Source organism: Pristis pectinata, chromosome 1, assembly GCF_009764475.1.
Source record: "Pristis pectinata isolate sPriPec2 chromosome 1, sPriPec2.1.pri, whole genome shotgun sequence".
NCBI classification, from domain to species: domain Eukaryota; kingdom Metazoa; phylum Chordata; class Chondrichthyes; order Rhinopristiformes; family Pristidae; genus Pristis; species Pristis pectinata.
In genome coordinates, this window is record NC_067405.1 from 143,675,938 (window position 1) to 143,695,102 (window position 19,165).

At 47.7% G+C, this 19,165-nt stretch overlaps 1 protein-coding gene across 2 annotated transcripts in view; it reads right to left on the bottom strand.

The window, feature by feature from the left end:
- Positions 1-205: 205 nt before the first annotated feature.
- ttc7b (tetratricopeptide repeat domain 7B) overlaps positions 206-19,165 on the bottom strand; it is a 374,815-nt gene continuing 355,855 nt past the window's right edge. For both annotated transcript variants that reach the window (XM_052013468.1, XM_052013458.1), the window contains one exon: positions 206-2,947. In XM_052013468.1, the coding sequence (XP_051869428.1) occupies positions 2,726-2,947 (222 nt within the window). In that variant the 3' untranslated portion in view covers positions 206-2,725. The remainder of the gene's footprint in view (positions 2,948-19,165) is intronic.

Below are 19,165 nucleotides of genomic sequence, written 5' to 3' on the forward strand. Positions count from 1 at the left end.
AGGCTGGGGTTGATGGGGTCGGGGTGAGGGGTGATGGGGCTGGGGGTGAGGGGTGATGGGGCTGGGGGTGAGGGGTGATGGGGCGGGATGAGTGGTGATGGGGCTGGGGGTGAGGGGTGATGGGGCTGGGGGTGAGAGGTGATGGGGCTCGGTGTGTGAGGTGATGGGGCTGGGGGTGAGGGGTGATGGGGCTGGGGGGCTGGGGGTGAGAGGGCTGGGGGGCTGGGGTGAGGGGTGATGGGGTCGGGGTGAGAGGTGATGGGGCTGGAGGTGAGGGGTGATGGGGCTGGGGGTGAGATGGGGCTGGGGGTGATGGGATAGGGTGAGGGGTGATGGGGCTGGGGGTGAGATGGGGCTGGGGGTGATGGGATAGGGTGAGGGGTGATGGGGCTGGGGGTGAGGCTGGGGTTGATGGAACAGGGTGAAGGGGTGATGGGGCTGGGGACGAGTGGTGATGGGGCTGGAGGTGAGGGGTGATGGGGCTGGGGGTGAGGGGTGATGGGGCTGGAGGTGAGGGGTGATGGGGCTGGGGGGCTGGGGGTGAGAGGTGATGGGGCTCGGTGTGTGAGGTGATGGGGCTGGGGGTGAGGGCTGATGGGGCTCGGGGTGATGGGGCTGGGGGTAAGGGGTGATGGGGCTGGAGGTGAGGGGTGATGGGGCTGGGGGTGAGGGGTGATGGGGCTGGGGATGAGGGGTGATGGGGCTGGAGGTGAGGGGTGATGGGGCTGGGGGCTCAGGGTGATGGGGCTGGGGGTAAGGGGTAAGTCTACACAGGGGGATAATCCGTACAATGAAAGAGGGTGCAAGGTTGACGACGCCCTCACAGAACGTTTGTTCCCTCCCCGGTGTAACTCCCTCCCCACCTGTACAACCAGGCTCAGTGGGAAGAGACGGCACTCCGAGCTGCCCCATGTTTCTGGGAACAATGCTGTGGTTATTGGGCATTTGTGGGCGTGTGTGCCTACAGGGCTTGGGGAGGCAGGATTAGGGTTTGCTCAGTTTACCTGGTGATACCCAGATCACACCATGACTCCCATTGGGAATTCCTCGGAATCTGCTGCAGTGTCTGCTGGGAATGCGGCAGGGTTTACCGGATGATCCCTGGAGTGTGGGTTGCAGCATTGATGGAGGTCTGTGGGAGTGTGAGCCTGCTGTGAACACGGACTTACACGTCACTTCAGATGGTGTGGCCAAAGCCAGCCCTTGGAAGAAGAGGGCCAGGACCTTCTCTGGTTCCATCGGCAACCCCACGGTGACCCTGAGATCTGGGCAACTCCTCTGGAAAGAGCAGGAGATGGGTTCAGAGTTTCCTTCCAACTTCAGCTGAGCTGGGGATTAAACCTGCACCCTGCCCCTGCACAGCCCAACATAGCAGTGGTCATCCACATAAACAGAGCCTGTGATATGTATAAAGGCTGATTGTGTCTGGCGCTCTGCAGGACGCGCTACCTTGGACTCACACACATCAGGCAAGAAGCAAGTGCCAGGCCAGAGTCTGTGCCGAGTTCACACAGCCACTTGGCTGGGCTGATCGGCTTGGGAGTTGGTGAAGTTACCCTGCTTTAGATCAGACAAAAGGATCAAAAACCACTTGCTCTTTCTCCAGATGCTGAGGGACAACATTTAGAACAGCTTGCCACAGTGCCTGCTGTCTAGTTAACCTGCAGTATATGAGAGAGAGGCAAACAGAGGAGAGGCAGAAGAAAGTGAGGTGTTTTATTGAGGCATTCAGGATATCCCGAGGCATTCCAAGCTTGGTGATGTTTGTTAGAAGTGTTGTCACTGTAGTAATATAGGATTGTGTAGGTTCCCAGGAAATGATAAGCTCCCAGCAAGTGATAAGTCACAATCCTGGGGACACCCCATCAAATATCCACTGTACTGAATTAGCTAAGGATGCGTCTCTCAGTTTACAGTTAATTGTATGAGAAGTAATTGACAATTAATCTGCGAGGGGCTTTAAAGATCAGAACTCTATTGCTTCATTCATTAGTAGCTGTGCACTAGTTGGTCCCATAGTTGGTTCAAAGGTGAAAAGGCAGTATTCTGACACAAGGTGCAAAAACCAGTCCACAATGGGGTGCATAGTTCTACACATAGAGTTCAGTAATTTGGAGTTACATCAGCTACTGGCCATCTCTTCATGAATAAACATCTAATATACAAATAGAATATACATACACTACTGTACATAAATACATATATATCTTTATATGACCCATATGCAGAGACTGACTTCTTTCCAAGGTTCATTTTGGTTTATGGTGTGGGTGCAAAACTCAGCAGAGACCTATTGGAAACAATTTAACAAATGTGTAAATTGGGGTGCACCTACAGCACGGGGGAACTGTAATAAGGTGGCATGGGGAGCTTTTATTGACAAAACTGCCCTTAATTTAAGTGCAGCAACTTCCCGATGACTGGAGCTGGGAATGATGTGCTGGAAGGCAGGATTCCTGCTTTTCCTTGGACCCCAGTTTTGGCAGGGTTGGAGGGAAAGGGGTGTGGGTGAGATGTGGAAGATTTAGAAATGGCAAGGGTTTGATAGGAGGGAGGCGTTGAATAAGTCGATCCATAGGGTGCTTCGGCTCATAGGGAAACACAGCAGCACAATGACACAGCTGACCTGAGGGAGAGACTGTAGGAGTTCAGTGAGTGGCATTCCCACAGACTGCCCTGGTTCTTTGGGACCACGAGGGAACCCTCTCAGACTCGGCGCTCTGCCTCAGAGCACCCTGGGGAGGACGGTGAAAGGCACGATGGGGCTGCTGGCCTCCAGCTCCAGCGCGGTGAGGAAACACTCGGTGGCTGCGTCGTCGCTGCCCTGGGCTTGAAGCACCTCCCCCAGGTTGTTCCACACCTCGTGCGCGGTGGAGTTGACTTGCACGGCGTCGCGGAGGATCTTCTCGGCCAGACTGTAGCGACCCAGCTGCTGAAGGATAAGCCCCTGAAACAGGAGAACAAGAAAGATGGAGGGGGTGAGGATTAACAGGCAGGCAGGTAACCAGGCTACACTGAAGTCAAAGTCAAGTTTACTGCCATCTGCACAAGTCCATGTGTGCACAGGTGCAATGAAAAACTTACTTGCAGCAGCATCACAGGCACACAGCATCAAAAACACAACAGTCATCAGAAAAACATAGATACAGATTATGCAAGAAAGAACACAAAAAAAGTCCATTGTAGTACAAAGTGGTCATAGTGTTGCTATACTGAGGTAGTGATTAGCGTTGTGCCGGTCGGTTCAAGAACCGAATGGTTGAAGGGAAGTAGCTGTTCCTGAACCTGGTGGGGTGGGACTTCAGGCTTCTGTACCTCCTGCCCGATGGGAGCTGTTAGAAGATGGCATGGCCCGGATGGTGCGGAGTGACGATGGATGTTGCCTTCTTTAGGCAGCGCCTCCTGTAGATACCACCGATGGCGGGGTGGGATGTGCCTGTGATGTATTGGGCAGAGTCCGCGCATGGGTGTCCTTGGAGAGGCAGCACCCTGGTTGAGTTCCGCGCTCGGTGGGCCCCTCAGGGGATCGTGTGTGTCGTGGACGGTGAAAATGCGATTCTTCTCTGAAGTGTTGCGTGTTGCGTTAGCAGGTGTTTGTTTAGCATTATTTTACTGTAGTTATGTAGCTGCTAAGTTTGTTTCTTCTCTTCGGTATTGGTTGTAGTGTATTGACATTGGTTGTCCTTTTTGTAGTGCTTTTAGTTAAACATTTATATTAAAAAAAAATTGGGCAGAGTCCACTACTCTCTGTAGCTTCTTGTGTTCCTGTGCATTTGAATTGGGTACCAGACCGTGATGCAGCCGGTCAGGATACTTTCAACAGTACATCTGTGGAAGTTTGTTGGAGGGTTCAGTGAATGTCCTTAAGCTTCTAAGAAAGTAAAGACGCTGGCGAGCCTTCCTTGTGATCGCATCTATGTGCTGAGCCCAGGACAGGGTTGGGAGACAGGCTTACAGATGGATTCTTAGGAGAGTGCACGCCGGTTATCGCGTCCCCGTTGCGCTTTCCGTGACCTCGGGATGTCCTCTAGAGGTCCGCAGCCAAAGGAATATTTCTGCCGCAGTCACACGCAAGGCGGCTGTGGCCGATGTGTGCACAGCAAGATCCCACAAAGATAAACAGCTGGAGACATGGGAGACTGCAGATGCTGCAGTCTGGAGCGAGAAACAAAACGCAAACTGCCGGAGGACCTCAGCAGGTCAGGCGGCATCCGTGGAGGGAAATGGACAGTCGATGTTTCGGGTTGAGACCCACAGGGACAGAACGGTCTGATTTTTAGTTGGAATAGGAAAGACTGTAAGATATAGGAGCAGGATTAGGCCATTTGGCCCATTGAGTCTGTTCCTGCATTCAATCACGGATGACTTTTTTTCCAACCCCATTCTCCTGCCTTCTCCCCGTAACCCTTAACTCCTTAACCAATCAGGAACCTATCAACCTCTGCCTTAAATACACCCAATGACTTGGCCTCCACAGCCCTCTGTGGCAACGAATTCCACAGATTCACCAACCTCTGGCTGAAGGAATTCCTCCTCAGGGGAATCCAGTGGAAGCTCACCTGCTCTTCTTTGAAGCAATGCCGTGATACCTTTAGCCTCTCCCTCCACTGGTATGGTGTTCCTCAGTGCTGCACTGGAGTGTCTCGGGAGATACAACTGGACAGGCCATACAGCCCACAATGTCGTGCCAATCGATGCCAATTTACACTAAATGTCCTCCTCCTGTGTACCATCCATTTCCCTCCATTCCCTTCATATTCGTGTGTCTTTCTAAAAGCCTCCTAAGCTCCACCAAACTGCCTGCTTCCACTACTACCCATTCCAGGTAGCTTCCCCTCTCTGTGTAAAAAACTCACCCCTCACGTTGCCTTTAAACATCCACCTTCTAACCTTAAAAGCACGTCCTCTGGTGTTTATCATCACTGAGCTTCAGATGAGACCATTCCAAAGGATACCATTGAACCTTTGAAGGTCTGCTGCCTCTCCGAAGAAGCTTTCCAGTCAGTGGCTCACCCCTAGCCTGTTGAGTCCTTCCTTCTCCAGGATACGTCCACTTCCTTACTGAATATGAGAGGGGTTGAACAGGATGAATGGTCTGTGTCTATGCTATGTGACTTTTGTAGGAATGGTGCTCTGTTTATAAAGCAGCAGCATGTACAAATGAGAAACATGTTTCCCCCTTGGTATTTAGGATTTTACAGTATAACACTGGATTCCTTCTCATTCCATAGCTGGAAAAAATAACTCAGAGCATACAGCTCCCAGGAGGATCACCCCTCTGATCTTGGCCTCCAGGGTAAGCTTCAGCAAAGCAAACAGCTCTGGCATCCAACCACGTGTCTGCATCATCCCCTCCCAGTTTACTGGGACTAAGTTGCAGGGTTATTTTGCAGGGAACTGATGAGACGCAGTTCCCTTTCTCACCCACACAGAGAAATTAAGACAAAATATGCTATCAGCGGTTTCAAAAATAGCTGGTAATTCTTGCTCGAAAAAAAGAACAACTTGTTCAGTGAAGGATTTGACAGAAGTTGCTGGTTTTGTCACTAATGTTGGTGGAGATATGACCCATTGAAAGATCCCCTGGTCTTACTTCACATTAAAATACCCTCGCCCCTTCTCCCTGGTGTATTTAACCAGATTCTCCTTGATGCAGGTGCACTAAGTGCCTCCACTTCCCTGTGGGTGGGAATAATTTCCCCATTCTAACCTCTTCTGGGTGAAAATAATTCCCCTTAACTGCTCACTGGACGATTAGTAACAGTGGTGACCGTTGGTCTGGGGTTCCCAGTTGGTGGAAAACATCCCTCCTACATCAAACCTCTTCTGTAACTTTAAGGACCTGTCCGGTTACCACTGCCCAGGTGTTGCCTTCTCTGGGGGTAAAGTCTGCCCTGCTCACTGCACCTCGCCACACCCTCGCCAAGCCCCCTATGGTTACTGAGCAGGCTGGAGGCTGTGGGGTGAAGGGAGGGAGGATGAGGGCGAGGGGAGGGTGAGAGTTGTGGTGGAGGACGAGGGTTGGTGTGGAGAGGTGAGGGAGGGAGTGGGGGGGAGGGAGGGTGAGGGAGAGGGGAGGAGTAGATGTGGGGATGGAAGGGGAGGAGCAGAGGGTGAGGGGAGGGTGCGGAAAGGAGATTGGGGGAGGGAGGGAGAGGGGAGGGAAGGTGAGGATGAGGGTGAGGGTGGTGGGTGAGGGTGGGGGAGGGAGGGAGAGGGGAGGGAAGGTGAGGATCAGGAGGGTGAGGGGCTGCAGTGGGGAGGAGTTGAACCAGGACGGGACAGAATGCTGGGCTGGGAATCTGAAAATGGCCTTTAAACATCCCACAAACCAAAGACTTGGTGAATGTCAGAATTAAACCTTCACTACAGACCATGCCCCATGTACTAGACTGGGTTACAACCTGCCTCCTCTCCCAGGCTTAACACTTATTCACAATCTCACTGCTCAATTATTTTATCCTGAACTGACAGAGTGCGCAGAGTTACGTGTGACAGCTACTGAGCTAAGATCTTTTAAAACCCACCCACGCCAAATAAACACCTCTCCCTAACCATTGCAGTGAGATCTGCAGACAGGTTGCTAGGATGCAGCCCGTTGCGTGGCAACAGTTTAAATCCCCATCCAATTGTGCCAGTTTAAAGAGCTGGTTCTAATTGTGATGGGGCATTCAATAAAAAGTGGAAAGGCTGCCACAGGGGTGTGTGAGGACAGGAGCTGGGGGTGAGGAATCTGACACTGTCCACTGATATATTGTGGTGGATTCATCACAAGGACATTCCCATCGCTGAGTGGCACTCATCTCTTGGCCCAGCTACTGGTCTTCCAACGCACCCAAAAATGATCAGAAGATCCTCCAGCCAACGTCACAGACCCCTCCATTAGAGGTGGCGGTACAGACTTTTACGCTGGGCCTGAGTGCTCCTGGGTCCTCTGAGCATTAACTGTGGCCTCAGTGTCATCTTGGCATCAGAATGGAACGAGGGCAAAGTTCCTGAATTCCACTGACCTAGTCTTTCACTCAATTACTTCTCCATGTTGAACACCACTTGGAAGCAGCACTGAGAACAGAGCATCTAGGTAGGGAAACCTTACTGTCCATCACCAAGAGTGGCCTGGTAGCACCATCACCCACTCACCTGCCTAAGTCCTGAAGGAGAAACAAAAGACTGCAGATGCTGGAATCTAGATGAAAAACACAATGACGCTGGAGGAACTCAGCAGGCCAGGCAGCACCTGCGGAGAAAAACAGGCGGTCAACGTTTCAGGTCAGGTCCCTTTTTCTATCTTCAGACTTGAAGAAGGGTCCTGACCCGAAACATTAACCACCTGCTTTTCTCCACGGATGCTGCCTGGCCTGCTGAGTTCCTCCAGTATCATCGTGTTTTTCATCTAAGTCCTGAAGGACTTGGCTGTGGGACAGAGAGGGCCAACACAAGAGAGAAACCTAATTGTCCTGACTTCCTGCCGTTGGGGACAATTCTATCCGGATGCATCACGGCTTGGTACGGCAACTGCTCTGCCCAGGACCGCAAGAAACTGCAGAGAGTTGTGGACACAGCTCAGCACATCAGGGAAACCAGCCTCCCCTCCATGGACTCTGTCTACGCTTCTCGCTGCCTCGGTAAAGCAGCCAGCATAATCAAAGACCCCTCCCACCCCGGACATTCTCTCTTCTCTCTCTTCCCATCGGATAGAAGATACAAAAGCCTGAAAGCACGTACCACCAGGCTCAAGGACAGCTTCTATCCCACTGTTATAAGACTATTGAAAGGCGCCCTAGTACGATAAAATGGACTCTTGAACTCACAATCTACCTCGTTATGACCTTGCACCTTATTGTCTGCCTGCACTGCACTTTCTCTGTAACTAACACTTTATTCTTCATTCTGTCATTATTTTTCCTTGTACTACCCCAATGCACTGTTGTAAGGAAATTATCCGTATGGACAGCACGCAAACAAGTTTTTCACTGTACGTCGGTACATGTGACAAATAATAAACCAATTCATCAATTTCTGTCCATGGCCCCGATGATAGGACCACCAAGAGCTGACTTCCACAGGTGATACGAGAGTGACTGCCCTGACATCAAGGCATCATTTGACCCTAGCATCACGGAGCCTTGGCAAAACTTAAGTTAATTTTATGGAGATGGGAATCAAGGCAAGAACCTTCCACAAGTACTGTACATCTCACATGAGCAAGAGGTATGTGATTTGCAGAGGTGTGGCGATTAAGTGACTGCACTAGTGATAACTGGACTAACAATCCCAATCGAGTCAAATCCCACTCCATCTCCAACAGGAGAGAGTCAAACACTTGACACTGAATTGACACCCAACATCATTACTTCAGCGAGTTCCCAACGATCAATATCACTGACCAGAAACTCATCTGGACCAGACACATTCATACCGTGGCCACACAAGTAGGTTAGAAGCTGAGAACCTTGCAGTGAGTAACACAGCTCCAGACACCACACAACCCTTCCACCATCTACAAGCCACAAGTCAGGAGTGTGATGACCTTCCATACTTCTGGACAAGTGCTTCAACAAGCCTCAAGGTACTTGATGGCATCTAGGACAAAGCAGTCCATCAACCGCTCTAAGCATTCACTCCCTCCACCACCGGCACTGGCTAGTACGACAGCACCTCCCAAGCTAACTGCTCCACTCTCTCTACACTCATGACTGTGTGGCTAAGCACAGCTCAAACGCCATTTATAAATTTGCAGATGACATCGCTGTTATTGGTAAAATCTCCGATGGTGACGAGGAGGTGTACAGGAGTGAGGTAGATCGGCTGGTTGAGTGGTGTCGCAACAACAACCTCGCACTCAACGTCAGCAAGACCGAGGAATTGATTGTGGACTTCAGGAAGGGTGATTTTGGGAGAACACACACTGGTCCTCATTGAGGGGTCAGCGGTGGAAAGGGTGAGCAGCTTCAAGTTCCTGGGTGTCAACATCTCCGAGGGTCTGTCCTCGGCCCAACACATTGATGCAAACATGAAGAAGGCACGCCAGCGGCTCTACCTCATTAGGAGTTTGAGGAGGTTTGGTATGTCACCAAAGACTCTTGCAAATTTCTATAGATTTATGGTGGAGAGCATTCTGACTGGTTGCATCACCGCCTGGTACAGAGGCTCCAATGCACAGGATCGCAAGAGGCTGCAGAGGGTTGTAGAATCAGCCAGCTCCATCACGGGCACAACCATCCCCACCATCGAGGACATCTTTAACAGGTGGTGCCTCAAGATGGTGGCATCCATCACTAAGGACCCTCACCACCCGGGACATGCCCTCTTCTCATTACTACTATCGGGGAGGAGGTACAGGAGCCTGAAGACCCAAACCCAATGATTCAGAAACAGCTTTTCCCCTCCACCATCAGATATCTGAATAGTCCATGAACACTACCTCATTGTTCTTTTTTTTTGCACTATTTATTTATTTTGTAATTTATAGTTTTTATGTCTTTGCACTGTACTGCTACCACGAAACAACAAATTTCACGTCATATAAAACAGTGATAATAAATCTGATTCTGAAGCTCACAGCCGCTACCACCTGCACATGGGATTGCCACCACGTGCAGTTCCCTTCAAGTGGAACACCATCTGGACTTGGAAATATGTTGGTGGTCCTTACACCACTGGGACTAAATCCTGGAACTCCCTCCCCAACAGCACTGTGGGAGCACTTTCACCAGAAGGACTGCAGTGTTTACGCCATTACTTTTTCCAGGGCAATTAGGGGTGTCTGCATGGGTTTCCTCCGGGTGCTCCGGTTTCCTCTCACATTCCAAAAAAAACATACAGGTTAGGAAGTAGTGGGCACGCTATGTTGGCGATGGAAGCGTGGCGACACTTGCGGGCTGCCCCCAGAACACTCTACACAAAAAGAGGCATTTCACTGTGTGTTTCGATGTACACGTGATGAATAAAGATATCTTATCTTATCTTAAAATGCTGGGCTTGCTAATAATGTCCAAAACCCTCAAAAAATTAAAAATAAGAAAGCTATAAAATCAGATGCTTTGCATTTCATAAATCCTACTTTCTTCTGTTCTCGCTCTCTAATCGCTCCCCTTCCCTCATTGACCAGATCACCTTGTTCACAGCTTGTCTCCACTGTTACCTCGGTCTCACCCCGTCAGAGGTATCTACCCCGCCTCACCCACCCTGCGGGTTAAACCAGCTACTTTGTCACCTTCCCAGTTCTGAAGAAGGGTCTTTGACCTGAAACATTGACTGTTTCTCTTCCCACAGATGCGGCCTGACCTGCTGAATATTTCCAGCATCTTCTGTTTTAATTTTAGATTTTTTTTGATTTTCACTTAGCTATGAGGATGTTTGCAAATGATTTCACAACGTTCACTTCTTTCTGTAGCTCCTTAGATAATGAACCAGTACATTTCAACAGGCCTGGGTTAATAAATGATAAGTAACATTCACAACGCACAAGTGCTCAACATAAATACTGTGACCACAACAGCAGGTCAGAAGCTGGGTATCCTGCAGCAAATGCCTCATCGTAATAGAGTCATAGAGCTGCTTACTACCTCTTCTTGATACTCCCACTACTGGAAACATCTTCTCCACGTCCACTCTATCCAGGCCTTTCAATATTCGGAAGGTTTCAATGAAATCCCCCGTCATTTTTCTAAACTTCAACGAGCACAGGCCCAGGTCCATCAAACACTCCTCATATGTTAACCCTTTCACCCCCGGGATCATTCTCATAAACCTCCAACATTCGCTCACCCCCCCCCCCCCCCCCCCTTACCCAGTGTGATGTGACTGTAATGAGGATAGTCTACGAGATGGATTGTGGTAACTCACCCAGGCGGGTCTGACAGTACCTCCCAAACCTGCAATGTCTATTTTCCAGAGAAAAGTCGCAGCCACTTGGGAACTTCACCACCTACGGGTTCCCCTCTAAATCACACACAATCCTACTTTGGAAATATACTGTTGCTTCCTTACTGCTGGGTCTAAATCCTGGAAGTCCCTCCCCAACATCACTGCAGGAGCATCTTCACCATGAGTGCAGTGGTTCAAGAAGGTGGCTCACCACCACCTTCTCAAGGGCTGACAGGGATGGGTATAAATGCTGGCCTTATAGAGTCATACAGCATGGAAACAGGCCCTTCGGCCCAACTGGTCCATGCCGACCAAGATGCCCATCTCAGCCAGTCCCATTCGGCCCACATCCCTCTAAACCTTTCCCATCCATGTACCTGTCCAAGTGTATTTTATGTTGTTATTGTACCTGCCTCAACCACTTCCTCTGGCAGCTCATTCCATATATGGACCACCCTTTGGGTGAAAAAGTTGCCCCTCAGGTTTCTATTAAATTTTTCCCCTCTCACGTTAAACCTATGTCCACAATTCTTTGATTGCCCAACCCTGGGAGAAAGACTTTTCACTCTTTCTATGCCCCTCGTGATTTTATACACCTCTATAAGATCACCTCTCAGTCTCCTATGCTCTAAGGAAAAAAGTCCTAGCCTGCTCAACCTCTCTCCATAACTCAGTCCCTCGAGTCCTGGCAACATCATCGTAAATCTTTTCGTCCCCTTTCACCTTAGTGACGTTTTTTCTATAGCAGGATGATCAAAACTAAACATGGTACTCCAAGTGTGGCTGCACCAATGTCCTGTACAACTGCAACATAACATCCCAACTCCTATACTCAATGCCCTGATGAAGGCCAGTGTGCCAAAAGCCTTCTTAGCTACCCTGTCTTCCTGCGATACCACTTTCAGGGAATCATGTGCTTGCACTCCTAGGTCACTCTGTTCCACAACACTTCCCAGAGTCTTTTTTCTACAACACTCCCCAGGGTGAAATTTAGCTGAAGCATGAACGCAAGAACTCTCCCCAAGGCAGTGGCGATGGAACATACTTTGTGATTTAAAACTATGAAGAGTCAGAGAGGTAACAAGGATTTTTTTTCTCATCGAGTTATGCAGAGATACCGCACGGAAACAGGCCCTTCAGCCCATCGATTCAGCACTGACCATCAACCATCTCTGTAGATTGGTACAAGTGATGGATTTTAAGGGAAAATGATAAATATTTGAGGCAGGGATAAAGAAGAAAGCAAAATGTAGGAATAATCTACATCATCAAAAATGTAGGCGAATATCCCAATGATATTTGTGGAATTGGTTTATTGGTGTCACTTGTACTGAGGTTCAGTGAAAAGCTCATCTTGCATAATGTTCATACATAGAACACTACAGCACAGTACAGGCTCTTCGGCCCATGATGTTGTGCTGACATTTTATCCTGCTGTAAGATCTATCTAACCCTTCCTTCCCACATAGCCCTCCATTTTTCGATCATTCATGTGGCTACCTAAGAGTCTCTTAAATGTCCCTAATGTATCTGATCCCACAACCTCTGCCGGCAGTGCGTTCCACGCACCCACCACTCTCTGTGTAAAAAACTTACCCCTGACATCCCCCTTGTATCTTCCTCCAATCACCTTAAAATTACGTCCCCTTGTGTTAGTCATTTTCGCCCTGGGAAAAAGTCTCTGCCTGTCCACTCGATCTATGCCTCTTATCATCTTGTACACCTCTATCAAGTCACCTCTCATTCTCCTTCTCTCCAAAGAGAAAAGCCCTAGCTCCCTCAACCTATCCTCATAAGACATGCTCTCGGATCCAGGCAGCATCCTGGTAAATCTCCTCTGCACCTTCTCTAAAGCTTCTACATCCTTCCTATAATGAGGCGACCAGAACTGAACACAATACTCCAAGTGTGGTCTAACCAGAGTTCTATAGAGCTGCAACATTACCTTGTGGCTCTTGAACTCAATACCCCGACTAATGAAGGCCAACACACCATACACCTTCTTAACAACCCTATCAACCTGCGTGGTAACCTTAAGGGATCTATGGACATGGACCCTAAGATCCCTCTGTTCCTCCACACTGCTAAGAGTCCTGCCAATCAGATCAATTCATTACACAGTACATTGAGGTAGTACAAGGTAAAATAATAAGAGAATGCAGAATAAAGTGTAACAGCTACAGAGGAAGTGCAGTGCAGGTAGACAATAAGGTGCAAAGTCATAATGAGGTAGATTGTGAGGTCAAGAGTCCATCTTATCGTACTAGGGAACTGTTCAATAGTCTTATAACAGTGGGATAGAAGCTGTCCTTCAGCCTGGTGGTAAGTGCTTTCAGGCTTTTGTATCTTCTGCTCGACGGGAGAGTGGAGAAGAGAGAATGTCTGGGGTGGGTGGGGTCTTTGATTATGTTGGCTGCTTTACTGAGGCAGCGAGAAGTGCCTCAGTAAATGAGAAGTCCATGGAGGGGAGGCTGGTTTCCATGATGAGCTGTGTCCAAACTCTCTGCAGTTTTGTTTGTGGTCACAGACAGAGCAGTTGCAAATTGCTTGCTGTGTTCCCTAACAATGATTACACGTTAGTACCTCAGTGGTTGAAAAGGATTTCAGGATGAAATTACCAAAGGGTAAATACCAATGCAAGTTTCTCTTTGCATCAGTAAAGTGCTGGCATTAATATACTGGGCTGAATGGTCTTCCTCTGTGCTATAAACCTCTGTGGTCTCCATTAATGTGGTGGGCAGGGGAAATGTCACATGAACAAATTAATGTGATTAAGCCTGAGAGGCTGCAGAAAAGATTCACGAGGATTTTGCCGGGACTGGAGGGCTTGAGCTATATGGCGAGACTGGGGCTTTTTTCCCTGGAGTGAAGGATGCTGAGGGGTGTAATAGAGCAATACAGGACAGATACAGGCCATTTGGCCCAACAAGTCCATGCTGACCATGCTGTCCACCTCGCTAGTCCCAATTTCCTGTGGTTGGCTCGGGTGACCTGATAAAGGTTTCTAAAATCATGAGGGTACAGACAGTCTTTTTCCCAGAGTAGGGGAGTCTAAAACTAGAGGACATAGGTTCAAGGTGAGAGGGGAAAGATTTAAAGGGAGACACAAGAGATAGCAGATACTGGAATCTGAAGCAACAATCAGTTGTTTGTTGGAACTCAGCGGGTTGAGCAGCATCTGTGGGGGAGAGGGGATCTGAGGGGCAAGTTTTTCCACACAGAAGGTGGTGAGTACATGGAACAAGCTGCCAGAGGAGGTGGTAGAGGTGGGTACAGTTACAATTTGGACAGGATCATGGATAGGAAAGATATGGACTAAACGCAGGCAAATGCGACTAGCTTAGGTAGATATCTTGGCCAGCATGTCCAGGGTGGATAGGGTCTTTGATTATGAATTGTGCCAAAGGGCCTGTTTCCATGCCAATGCTGTATAACTCCATGCCAATGAATTTATATTAGGCTTTCATTCCTTAATTCTGGCATAAGTAACTTATGGGTCAATAGGTTTTAAAAAATTATGCTATGAACTTTTATTTACAGGGGCATTCCATTTTAGGCCTCCTCTCATCTAGATTTCTCCAATAGCCTTACCAAATTGGAAGGTCATTGTGGTCACTGCAGTATCCACAGTGGATGTACTGCAGCCTCAGTCTCAGTCTGGCCCTGGAACAGATTCACACACACTGACACCTGGTGGGACATATATAGATACAAAATAAATATCCATTGGACTTTTCTATCCATAAAGTAAAATTGAAAGAGCAGGACCCAGAGAGCGGTTCAAGGAACGTTTAGTCTGTGAGCCATGGAGCCATGTGATCATCATGATTTACCTTGCAAGGTAGGTGTCCCTTTGTCTTGTACAAAAAGGCTACCTGCAAAGCGAGGTGATGTAAAGACCTACAATTAAACTGCACTTGCTGTGATGATGGAAAGTTGGTCTTTATCTCAATGGGGCTTGATTACAAAGGGAGGAGATGACGCTTCAGTTGTACAATGCCTTGGTCAGACCCCATCCAGAGCACTGCTACAGCTTTGGACTGTGCACCTCAGGAAGGATATATTGGTTTTGAAGTGGGTACAAGTGTAAGTTCATCAGACTGACATCAGGGTTCAAAGGTTTAATTATGACAACCAGATGCATTAACTTGAGTTGCATTCTCTCAAGTACAGAAAGTTGGGACGTGATTTAATTGGTGTTTTAAATGTTAAAATGATCCAATAAGTGAGGCTGACCTGGACAAGGAAAGGTAATTTGACGATTAGGACATGGCCACCCACTTCAATTCCACATCCCACTCCCATAGTGACATGTCTATCCACGGCCTCCTCTACTGCCACATTGAAGTCAGACACAGGTTAGAGGAACAACACCTCATATTTTGCCTTGGGAGTCTCCAACCTGATAGCCTCAACATCGATTTCTCTAACTTCCGGTAACCCCTCCTCTTCTTTTTTTCTTACCCCCCCGCCCCCCACCCCCAATCCTTTGTTTTCCCTTATTCCTGTGGCTCCCTTCCCCTGCCTTGATGACGTGCCCATCTCCTCCCCTCCCCTCCCCCATCATTTATTCCATGGTCCACTGCCCTCTCCTACTGGATTCCTTCTTCGTCAGCCCTTTGCCTCTTCTACCTATCACCTCAGCTTATTACATCTTCACCCCCTCCCCCACCCACCTACCTTGCCCCCTCACCTGATCTCACCTGTCCCCTGCCTGTGTGTGCTCCTCCCCCTCCCCCCGCCTTCTTATTCCGACTTCTGCCCTCTTCCTTTCCAGTTCTGATGAAGGGTCTTGGCCTGAAACGTCGACTGCTTATTTCCCTCCATGGATGCTGCCTGACCTGCTGAGTTCCTCCAGCATTTTGTGTGTGTTGCTCCAGATTCCAGCATCTGCAGAATTTTTTGTGTCTCAGGACATGGCCCTACAGGACTCTCTCCCTCCAGTTATAGATACTACGCCAATTGAAATTTTGAAGATTGACAACGAAAAGTCCTCTTTATTGTCTAAAGGTATGGAGCAATGATGGTTATGTTGGAATTGGGGCAGTGGTCTATCACAATCTGAACATAGGGACAGGAGCAGAGAGTCGGTCTCTCAAGTTAGTTCTGCCAATCAAACCTAGGCTGGAGAAAATTTAATGTGCTTTTAGTCGAGCACTTCTGCCTTCTGCACGCAGTCAAGAGGAAAGAAAGTGTTGATTATATCTGATCAATCTAGTTTCAATCTGAAATGTTAATGGTTTCTCTTTCCGCAGATACTGCCTAGCTTGCTGATTTCCCCCACCATTTTCCACTCTTAAGTTTCTCTAGAAATGCTGGTGGAATTGTGGATAATGAAGAAAGTTGTCAAAGGATACAGGATTATTCGCAGATATCGGCAGAGAAGTGGCAGATGTTGTTTAATCTGGGCAAGTGTGAGGTGTTGCACTTTGTAAGGGGAAAGTGTACAGTAAATGGCAGGACCCTTAGGAGCATTGATGTACAGAGGGATCTTGGGGTGTGTCCATAGCTCCCTGAAAGTGGCAACACTAGTAGATAGGGTGGTGTATGACATGTTTGCCTTCATTGGTTGGGGCACTGAATATCAGAATCATGTTGCAGCTGTATAAAAGTTTGGTTATGTGGCATTTGGAGTATTGTGTGCAGGTCTGGTCGTCCAATTACAGGAAGGATGTGGAGGCTTTGGAGAGGGTACAGAAGAGGTTCACCAGGGTGCTGCCTAGATTAGAGAGAATTAGCTATAAGGATAGATTGGACAAGTTGGATTGTTTTCTCTGGAACATTGGAGGTTGAGGGGAGACCTGATAGAAGCACATAAAAATTATGAGAGGCATAGATAGGGTAGATAGTCAATTTCCCAGGGTAGAACTGTCAAATACCAGAGGTTTTAAGTAAGGAAAAAGTTTAAAGGAGATGTACAGGGCACGCTTTTTTTACACAGAGAGTGGTGGGTGCCTGAAATGGGCTACTAGGGGTGGTGGTGGAGGCAGACATGACAGTGGCATTTAAGAGACATTTACTAGACACATGAACAGACAGGGAATGGAGGGACATAGACCATGTGCAGGAGGATGGGTTTATTTTATTTTGGCATCATGGTCAGCGCAGACATCGTTGGATGAGAGGTCTGTTCCTGTGCTGTGCTGTTCTTTGTTCTATTTGACTGAGGAGCTGTTCTTTGACTGAATCTTGAGAAACATTCTGCAAATGTTGAGACTTAGAATGTAAAGAGTGAATTGATTAAATCCTACTATCTTTAACCAAGATGTAATGAAATAATATTGGATCTCCACTAGGATAAATATAATTTATGGAAATGGTCCTATTACCCAACATAGAATCATATTTCTAATCTTCATAAAAGTCAAAAAGAAAGATCATTTTAGGTTACAGTCATGAATAGTTTATAACTTAGAAGTGGATTCTCGAAGAGGTGAGAGTTGCACTGTGTTTACAGCACTTTCAGAGATGAGTCCCAGGGGTTGTGGTCAGACAGACCGCAGTAAGGATATATTAACTGAAGTTGGAAGATCATTTTGCTGACGTCTACTGCCACCAAGAAACAACCTTAAGCAAGAGCACAATCTTTACTTCCTCACTAAAAATTAAACAAGGTTAACTTCCTTAAACATAAAAAAAATCTCCTAAGGTGAATCCTGTTGGTGTGAAATATGTAACACACAATGCTAAAAATAGTTTATGTGTTATTGTAATTTCTACAGCCCTGTTTGAACTGATTAATTTTTACCACAAAGAAATACAACAATAAAGTGGCTACTGATTATGCTTCTACGTCTGATATCTACGAAGCCAAGAGTTAAGTGACTCATTTTAAATGAATTGGTTTACATACAACAAAGTTCAGGACAGAGCCAAATTAGGTATCACAAGGTAACCCCACATGCAGCCATAAATCTCAGCACGTTGTCTGGACAGCTACTTGAAATGACTTGGTTGTGACATGGGTCAAAGAACTACCCCTCCAAAGTCAGAAGGAATATCGACCCAGAATAAAGGAGACATTTCACTTTAAGCAAATCAAATGACAATGGATTTGCAATAGTTTTATTTAACGTTCCTCTCTGGAGGGGTTAAACTGGCTGGACGAGGCAGCAGAGAACAAGTTATTGGAAAGGCTAATGGGTACAATGAGGTAAGCTGAATGCATATATATATGTAATTAAAATTAATCTTGCTCTACAGCCTACGCTCTGTGACACAGGCATTTTAAACAATCACTCACTTGAAAGCAAGCTGCAACGCAGAGACACTGTTCTTCGTGTCAGGAGTTAAAACATCAACAGCAAAATAGAAGAGGCAAGAATTACCAGTTAAACTGGCAATTTTCAAGGTCCTGCCAAATTTGGCAGAGCCGGTATTTTGAATCCTGGCTATCCTTATCTGAAGGTGCTGGCTTGAACAGTAGTGGGGTATCCTATGGGCCAGCCCCTTCACTCGATGCTTATTCTTCAGGAAGGAGTCAGTACTCCTTCACCGATTGTTACACCACAGGGAGCAGAAACTGCGGCTGAGCCCGACCCCAGTCTCACTTGACACCCAAGCAGATTAACTTCACCCTGAGGGTCTCCTAGACAACTGTCAGAAGCAGGAATTCTGATGGCTTTTGTGGGCATTTCACCCTCAACTTATGACTGCAGGCAGTGTGTTCATCAACTGAACGTCTTCCTAAAAAGTGGTTATCAGATTATGGGAGTTAACAGATGGATATTTCTGTTTATCCATTCCAATTAAACTCCATAATTCTGTGTAAGTTAGGGAGTACCTTGCAAACACGGGAGCCCGGAACTTCTGCAACACTATTTGGTAGGGATTTCTTGACTGCACGCTGAGGTAGGATCTCGTGGACACCAGTGTGGGACATGAGTGTCTGCAGACTTTCCAGCTGTCAGAGTGAGGGATTTGCCCACTTTCCCGGTGCCAGGTTAGAGCAAGCACGGGTAGTAAGTTGCCAAGTGAAAATTTCAGGGATACATCTCTCTGGATTAATGTAAAATTAGTGTAAATGCGAAGTTGATGGTCAGTGTGGACTCAGTGGGCCAAAGGGCCTCGTTCCGTGCTGCATCACTCTCTGGATTGATTGATTTTGTATGATTTCAACTCATGGATCATGCATTGAAATGAACACCAACTCTATGGCAATAAAACGATTCAAGCCTCAAAGATGCTAAACGTTCATACAAAAGTGGAGGAACAGAGGGATCTTGGGGTCCACGTCCATAGATCCCTCAAGGTTGCCACATAGGTCGATAGGGTTGTTAAGAAGTCGCATGAAGTG